Source organism: Opisthorchis viverrini (assembly GCF_000715545.1).
Source record: "Opisthorchis viverrini unplaced genomic scaffold opera_v5_9, whole genome shotgun sequence".
In the NCBI taxonomy this organism is placed as follows: Eukaryota; Metazoa; Platyhelminthes; class Trematoda; order Opisthorchiida; family Opisthorchiidae; genus Opisthorchis; species Opisthorchis viverrini.
Window position 1 is genome coordinate 2,946,415 of NW_008751665.1, and position 8,225 is coordinate 2,954,639.

General features: G+C 44.0%; 1 protein-coding gene across 1 annotated transcript in view; it reads right to left on the reverse strand.

The window, feature by feature from the left end:
• The window catches only part of T265_00915 (hypothetical protein), a gene marked incomplete at both ends in the record, with an annotated part of 141,560 nt that overhangs the window by 55,933 nt on the left and 77,402 nt on the right, over window positions 1–8,225 (reverse strand). Inside the window, 2 exons of the mRNA XM_009164810.1 lie at window positions 121–396; window positions 6,771–6,873. Of these exons, the coding sequence (XP_009163074.1) occupies window positions 121–396; window positions 6,771–6,873 (379 nt within the window). The remainder of the gene's footprint in view (window positions 1–120; window positions 397–6,770; window positions 6,874–8,225) is intronic.

Genomic DNA, 8,225 nt, shown 5'->3' on the forward strand with positions numbered 1-8,225 from the left:
CGCGCAAGGTCATTCAACAGATCAGCACCTCTTTCCGGGAAGCCAGCCTTTCTGACAGACATAGTGTCATTTGAACACCCAGGCTTTCGAGCATTTTGAAATCAGGAGCAAGACACTTACACGTCACTTTCACATCGAACGTCTTTGAGGTCTGTCCGTACTCACTGCTCACCAGACAGGCATACCGACCGCTGTCATGTTCTGCCACTTCGGGTAACCGCAAGTGTATTTGATCTTCACTGATCGAATAACGACTGAGGTCGATAGGTTTGCCGTCCCTCGTCCACGTGATCTTTGGTGGTGGGTGACCGCTGGCGACGCAGAACAATGCCAAAGCCGAACCCAACGACACGCTTTGCTCACCTTCCGGTGTGGAGAATCTGATTGTCGGTGGCGCTGTTCGAAAGAAAGGGCAAAATGTTGGAAAGACTGTCGAAAAGCGTGCTAACAACGGAGAGATCAAGTCGTTTTGTTTAAATTGACATTTAAATGAAAGCATCTCCGAAACCATCGAGTGCATCCACAGGAGATTTTGTATTTTTTCTTTCCTTGATTTGTTTCAATATTACTAACAGGCAACGTCAACATTAGATGGAATTGCGCAGCGCATTTGAAGTCGCAACTTATCCATTGTTCTAAAATTGTACCATGGAATAAAAGAAATGAGGAATTCCTGAGCAAAAAAGTTCAGAAAAGTCAGAAATGGGGCTAGCAACCAAATATGAAATGCAGGGTCACATATTTGTTTATTAACAGAGTGGGAAGATTGGTCATTTGTTCGAATATCTTCATCTCTCATGTATCAATTTCCAGGAAATTCCAGCGGATTTTATCGATTTTTTGCTTGCATTTTCAATTTTATCCATCATACTAAAATCTCCCTTCTACGGAGAGTTCTGACTTCACATGACCACTGTTCATCACCAAGGGACTGATTTCTGGATACCAGAAAAACGCTTAGCTTAACCTGACAGGCCTAGAAGTTCGCATCTGATCGAGAGAGATGACGCGTTGTTATCTATCTTTCTTTGATAATATTGCTCAATCGGATTTCAGAAATGATAAAACTGCCAGCTCCATGCCAATCACCTAATTTCATCTAGCTCTTAGAGCAACGGTTAACTCGAATGGGCAAGTTCTTCCGTTCTCAATAGACGCCTGTCTTTGAGGACCCTATTCTGGAAGATCTCAGTAGCAGCCTTATGAATGGCACAGGGTAGTTTTTGAACTTCAGTAGCACTTGAAATTATTGTTAATCAACTACCGTATTGACCGTCAAGAGGTTGTATTTATCAAGTGTATGCCTAGTTAAATCACTATATGATGGTGTGTGCATTGTTTATTCGATGATAGAATACCTCCCAGGTCAACTGCTTCAAAGAGCATACTGTCTTTGATGGTGTTTCGCACATTGGATTGGCTCCTTTCTTCTTTCTTCTACCTAAATGGTCGAGAGCCACAGTTCAAGTGTCATTGAGTACAGACACGAAACGCAGTCTGCCAGATTAGATTGCTCTGTTCTTGGAAGCAACTCTCTTGGTAGGTGGAATCATGATGAAGGTACTGATTAACCTTACTTGTTCTTTTCTTGGAACTGCTTTCCCTTTGGAGGGAGTGCTGTGTCCAGGAGGATAAGAAAATCCAGGTACACAACATCCTGCTGATCGTTTATGAGTTTTCGTCAAAGTATACCGATCGAGTCTGTCTGTTTGATCACAGGTGAAAGAGATTGTTAGAAGATAATTCATGGGTCTTGAAGAACTTTTGTAGAATCTGGAGCAGAATGTTCACTTAAACTTTATCTATTACTCAAGTTTATCACCATAACTCCCAGAATGTCAATGAAAAAAGTACGGTGCTTTCGCTAAACATTCCTAATTCTTTCTGCACAAAGTTGCAATTCCATGACTTAGAACAAAACCCGGTTTCACTCGTGCACTGCATGATTCGTCTCAACCGGTCGCATGGTTTGTGCGTTGGGCGAAGCAGTTTCATCTTTATGATGTATACTTCCTAACTGATCTCCACACTCTGCTCAAGAGACTGGTGACAGTGAAAGTTTGGCCAGCTCACCAGTGGGCTTATATCCAAGACATAGAAGACGTCAGTGTTAAGTCGCCTCCGGGAGACGCGAAATGTCGTGGCGAAATCGCTCCCGAGTGATTGGATAAAAAGGTCTGTCCATGGTGCTCTGAATATACATGGTATACACACTCAGCCAGGTAACTCAAGTAACTTGTAAACACTTAGGCGACAGGTCTCATGAGTGTTCACTAGTCAAGTCCAAAACCGGAGTTGGGATTCAAGGAAGGGAGGTGAAGGTTTAGATTGCGCTGTGTGACGGGGTCATCCGGTTCTTCCAATGCTTTCAACTTCTTGAATAAATTACAGTCAGCCGACCCCATTCTGTTACTTGTTTTCATTGTTCCGCTATATCAGACTGTTAAATTTTTATCCAGAACCTTTTGACGTAGGGAGATTTTGCTCGCAAGCACACAGACATTACAGTTACCTGGTTCGTAAAGATCATCTCGTCTCAGAAGCTGTTGGCTTACCATTTAGGCTGGCAAAACCTCGCATGATTCCGATAACCCAAGTCAGAAGATGTCAAAACTAGCAGTTTTCTGTTTGAAGACTGTTGGCTCCAAAGTGTTTGATTCGAACTTTCATTTAGATCTTGATTAGTTCTAGCATTGATCAAAGGAGCCATCAAATATGTGGTGCTTTTTTATTGTGACGAGTCAGGCCATCCATCACCCGCAACAATGCGTCCGATTTGGGCAAGAAGTGGCCGTCGGCAATGTGACTTGGAGTTTGAAAGGACCAGCCAGCTTGATATGCCAGAGTTTTTTTTCACGACACTCCACTAAGTACTGGTTGTATCTGGCTAGAAAGCTCCTCAATGTGTAGTTAGGTATGACAAGTGGAAAGAAATTCGCACCTGCTCCCAACTCTACATGTGAAAATCGAAAGATGTTCCTCCTGGGTATTTTCATGTTTACGAAGGGGAAACGTTGTCTTTCGAAGGAGACTGTTAAGCAAAGGTGACAGCTACAGCTGAATGACTTTATTCAATATTCGAGGATCTAATATCATTCCAGATTTCCTGCTTTAAAAGTACATTTCGCATGAAGATACTGTCCCGCTCGATTGACCTTTTTTGGCGAAGCGACCTCTAGCACATAAACTCCGGAATTATTGAACTGAAAAAGTCTCCTGGAAACGGGATCACAAAGTCCGCTGCTTTTTGGAATAGATACAAGGTCATTTGATCAGTCCTTTAATAGTGAAAGAAGGATACGGCGTTCTCCTTCTTTGTTTCGGTGTGAATTCCGACCAATGCATATAAGAGAAAATCTCGATACCGGATACACTTAATGTCATTCAGAGGTCAGGAGCAGCTTAAAGCAATACGTGCATAACAATACAGAAGGCTGGGAGGCACGAGGATTCATTTATGTTTAGAAAACAAAGGTGTTAATTCTACTGGTCGTCCTTTTTCTTATGAGTTTTCAAAACCCAACAGTTCGCATTCACATACAAACGAGCTGACAAAAGTTACTTTGCCACGTAATTGAATTGTTTGGCGGAAGTCTCCCTCTTGAGTAGTATCTTTCTAGGGAGAAGGGGTACTACACTTGAACTACCCCTTTCGAATAGTTTATAAAAATATTTACTTTAAATTCGTAGCCCTATTCTAGACTACCACGTGTTTCGTTTCGCCTTCAAACGAGATAATTAGCAGGATTTCAAAAAAAGGTATGGAAAAAGACCATCAAAGATCACTTTTACTTCAGTGAGAGACACTAAGAAGGTTAGTTTGGATCAGTACCTAGGATCGGCGTTGAAGAATAACGAAAATTGTTCAAATCAACGATGAGATTTGTGACAGAAACAAAGGCATCTTTCAACTGTCTTGAGATTTATCCGAATATTGGTTAATCTAGTCACATGCGCACATTCTCTATTCATACTTTTTCCAACCTAATTTCGAGTTTCAGTTGTCAGCGTTTGTGCAAAACTTGTATGTGGGTGCAAGCAGATGCAAGCAGCGATCACAATCATATCTGAAACCATGACAAATGTCAATTACAGTCTTACTGTCCATACAAACGTGACCAAGACAGGCGAATCAGACTAGGTGCGGACGCAGTTTGGGCAACGAAACCAAACACCCGAACTTTGGAAGTCGATAGATGATGGTGGTTGAAGGAACGCAAGATACTAGAAAGCGCCAGCGTGTGATTCAGAAAGTGTTTTCTACAGCCTGGTACATTCACAGGTGGATGTCTTGAATTGTGGAACAGAGGGAAGCAATTTAACCAATTTACAATGACGCTTGTGGCTGTTCAGTCGCTATTACAAAACCACGCAGTGCTTCGTGTTTCAGGGCGAAACACCTAGTAACGATCCATAAGCTGCCAAAGTTGTTGAATCTCTCCCTAACCTGGAAAAACTGACTGTTAATCAACTTGTACCGGCTGATAACAAGGTGGAGTAGCAGTCGTGAGTGCCCGACCACTAATCTTGGTCCACGAGGTGTTAGACGGGCTGACGTAAATTTTGTTCCCAATATCCCAGAAGCTTCTGAAGGGCTTTTTGTTCACGCCGCTGTTTTCTACGTGTCTAGGCATGCATTGGAAGTGAAGTGAAGTCCGAAGGCATCACCTTTAGAGCGTGCAGGTTTTACGGTACTCGAGGTGACACATGGTGTAAGTTCGGCATTTCTGTCTGGGTGTTGAGTTTCTTCAACTGGTAGAACTTTTCAGACCCCACGACCCCAGAACCATCCGTTTGAATGATTAATGAATTGCCTCCAACCCATACTGAATGCTGAGAGAAAAGGAACTTTCGAAGGGTATTTGCCTTTAATCTACAAACGACTTCCAATCAGGAAAAGAACCGTAGTCCGTCGCTGTACGGACCTTCTGTGAATTGTATCTGAGTATTCAACACATCGCAGTTGTAGACTGTGCTATACAATTCTCTGTTTGTTGAGACAAATTTTTCAATCATGTCAAAGATCTCCACGCTGGGACGAAAGTCTGCGTGCGGGCACTTGTAGTGGGTCTGCCGATCTACCGAACCAACTGTTCAGCGAACTGTTGAGCCAACTGTTGGGCGAGATAGCCCAAGTGGTTAGAACGCAAATTTACTGGCCGGAATGTCCGTGGTTCGAACCCGACCTCCACCTCTCGACTTCCCCTGTCTAGGCTTGGGCAACCTGGCAGTATCCCAGCCCTCGTGCAACCTTCGGGTGGCATGACAGTTAGGCACCGAAAGGGTGCTACAGCTGAACGACTACTACTGTTCAACCCAAACTCAAGTCCAAAGCCCGGTAAGCAACCACTGAAGAATGACAACAGAACACTATACTTACAAAGCCATATTCACATTCAAAGGTATGCGGAAGGGGCGGGGTTGAAAATGGGTTACATAAAAAGAGTACACCTATAGACTACCAGGAAATCACCATCCAAAGGGTCCGAGAAAATTTCCACCATGGCCTCCCCATCCAGCACCCGGAAATCCATCACCAAACATGTTGTTTCTTGGGCCAACAAAAACAGAGTTCATTGCGAACGGATCATAGCCCCCGACTGGATACTGTGGAAACGCCCATGGCTGACTGTAAGTTGTAAGCGGGACAGTTTTGGGAGGCTTGTCATTGAATTGTTCGTTTGTCACCGCACCGTACGCATCCGTATTGACCTTGCCATTTTTCATGGTTGTTTTTTTCGAAAATGTATACGTGACCGCTGTTCCGGTAACTTTGTTCTGGCTTTTGGCATTTGACGATTTCGGTTTGGTTTGACTGTTTATCCAGTTAGAAAGCCAGTTGTCACCCGTCGTTGCTGACTCGAACAAAAACGGTTGCTGAAACACAGGCCAGTCGAATGTGGATTGTTGAGTAGTTACTGGTTTATTCTTGTTCTTGGTTTTCATTGATGCTGCCTCCAACTTGACATCATGGTCGATTGTCTTATCATGTCTCAAAGCAGGCCATGATCTGGGGTATTCGTAGTGTTTGTGGTGATTTTGTGGATCGTTCTGCTGAGGACGGCGTTGACCGAAATGCGGTTGCGGTTCCTGTTGGGCCCATACTGGCGTATCCCAAAAACCTGGTCCCTGGAACATCGGATTCGGTGACTCGAAGCCTTTGAACTCTCCAAAAACGGGACTTTTGAAGTTGGAGACAATATCGAAACCATTCTTCCCATCAGTATGCCAACGAAACCATTTGATGTTAGAGTATGGGTACGCAGTTACCGAGTTGGCGATTAGAACAAAACCCAGAAAAACCTTAGGCAGGAATTCAGACATTGGGTACATGTAAATGACCCGGTTCAATGCTCAATCATAGTTTATAACAGATGCACTCCACTCTAAGCCACCAGTTGATTAGACGCGCAAATTGATCACGTGCTAGCGCGTTTGTTAGGAGTGCAATCGATTGGATTCGTTGCATGTGGACATTGTATTCTTCAGATCAATCCGTAGAAAATGAGCTGAGAAGGATGTTAGTTGAGAGGCCGTTTCGAAAAAGAATAACAAACTCTAGGAATACGGTACCAAGTAAATGTAGAGCTGCAGTGTTTGAAGTTATCCACTTTGTTAACCTTTTATCAAAGCACACACGCGCACTGCGTCAGTTATAGAGACCCCTTACGATCGTCCACCGATCGATAGACTAACAGAATTCAGTAGTTCTTTGGTTTCGGTAACTTTTGAGATTACATACATCTACCTCTTGGGGGCGTTGAACTTACACATCACCTGCACGGTCCACTGACGTTTCGCTTGTCCGTACTCGTTGCTAACCACACATCGATACTTTCCGGCATCCGTAGGCTGCACATTGTACAGGTAGAGCTGAGGGGCGAGATAAAACATGGAGAAAACGTCGAATAACTTTAGAGATGAATTGAGTTCCGTGGTTTCAATGGAAGAAGTTGGCGAATTTGTGACAAAAAGCAAAGATGGCCTGAAGCTTTCATGACTGACGAACATATATATTGGTGAGGTTCCGATACGGAGCTTTGATTGACGCGTAGGTTCGACAATCCCAAATATCAAAAGGAAGAATTGGGTTCGTAATTCTACGGTACTATTTACACAGGGGTAAGCAAATATATACCAGAAACTCCAATTGTTCACGCTCGTAGCGTCAACAAGTTCACAGGTCTGTCACTGACCGGCACAGTATCAACGTCCTCACACCAAAAACCGGCGAGCGGAATGATGGCTGAGTAGCATAGGTTGCGGTCGTCCCTTCCGACGACGTCTCGTGATTCTCATTGGACGTGCGATTGCACGGAACCCATCAGAAAACAAGCTAAGGCAGGCTCAGCAAACGCACGTGGGTAAGTAGATCAGCAGCTCACATTCACTCACAGACACCCTTGTCAATACACAAGTGTCAGAAAGGACGGCCTCTGCGGCAAGGTGAGTGGCAGGTACGAACAAGCAAAACAACTGGAGGTCAATAGTTCATAGGTGGAGTAAGCAGATGAATGGGGGAATTATCATAAGATCAAGTTAGATTCAACATTATATATACGTATATATATTCGTATCTCTATTTCGACTGGCAATTTGTTCAGACAGACTAGCGCTGCATTGAGACCAGCTTTACATCGCCTGGCCTCACTCTCACTGGTATTGAGTTGGTTACTTCATTACGGCTGACTGTTATACTGAGTTCGAGATGGCTCGGTGGTTAAGGCGCGAACTTGGTATCCGGCAGGCCCAAACCAAGTATCTCGACTTCCCCCGTCTAGGCTTGAGCAGCCTGGCAGCCTATTGGCCCTCTTGTTTCCCTCGGGTAGTATGGTGGCTGGATACCGAAAAGGTGCTATAGCTGGACAGTTATTGTCGTTTATTTATTTCATATTATGACACAAGAAGAGCAACACAGTATCTGGATATGGACTTGCTTCGCCCAAGAATGATCCCGATTGATAGAGAGTGAAATCGATCGTCACATGAAGACGTTCCGCGTTTGAGACACCTTGTTCACCAGTATGGAAGTTAGGTGCCAGTGAGTATTACCGTTGTCTTCAATATTGATAATGATATGAGGCACAAAGAATGGATTCCTTTGCATTGCAGGTGGACAACAAACATCTTGTTCACCCCTTTGTGGAGATTTGCTGTTCGACTGCGAGGTGCATTGCTACTGTTTCCACTGTTTTGTGTCAAAAAAGCAGGAGCACTGAGTTACC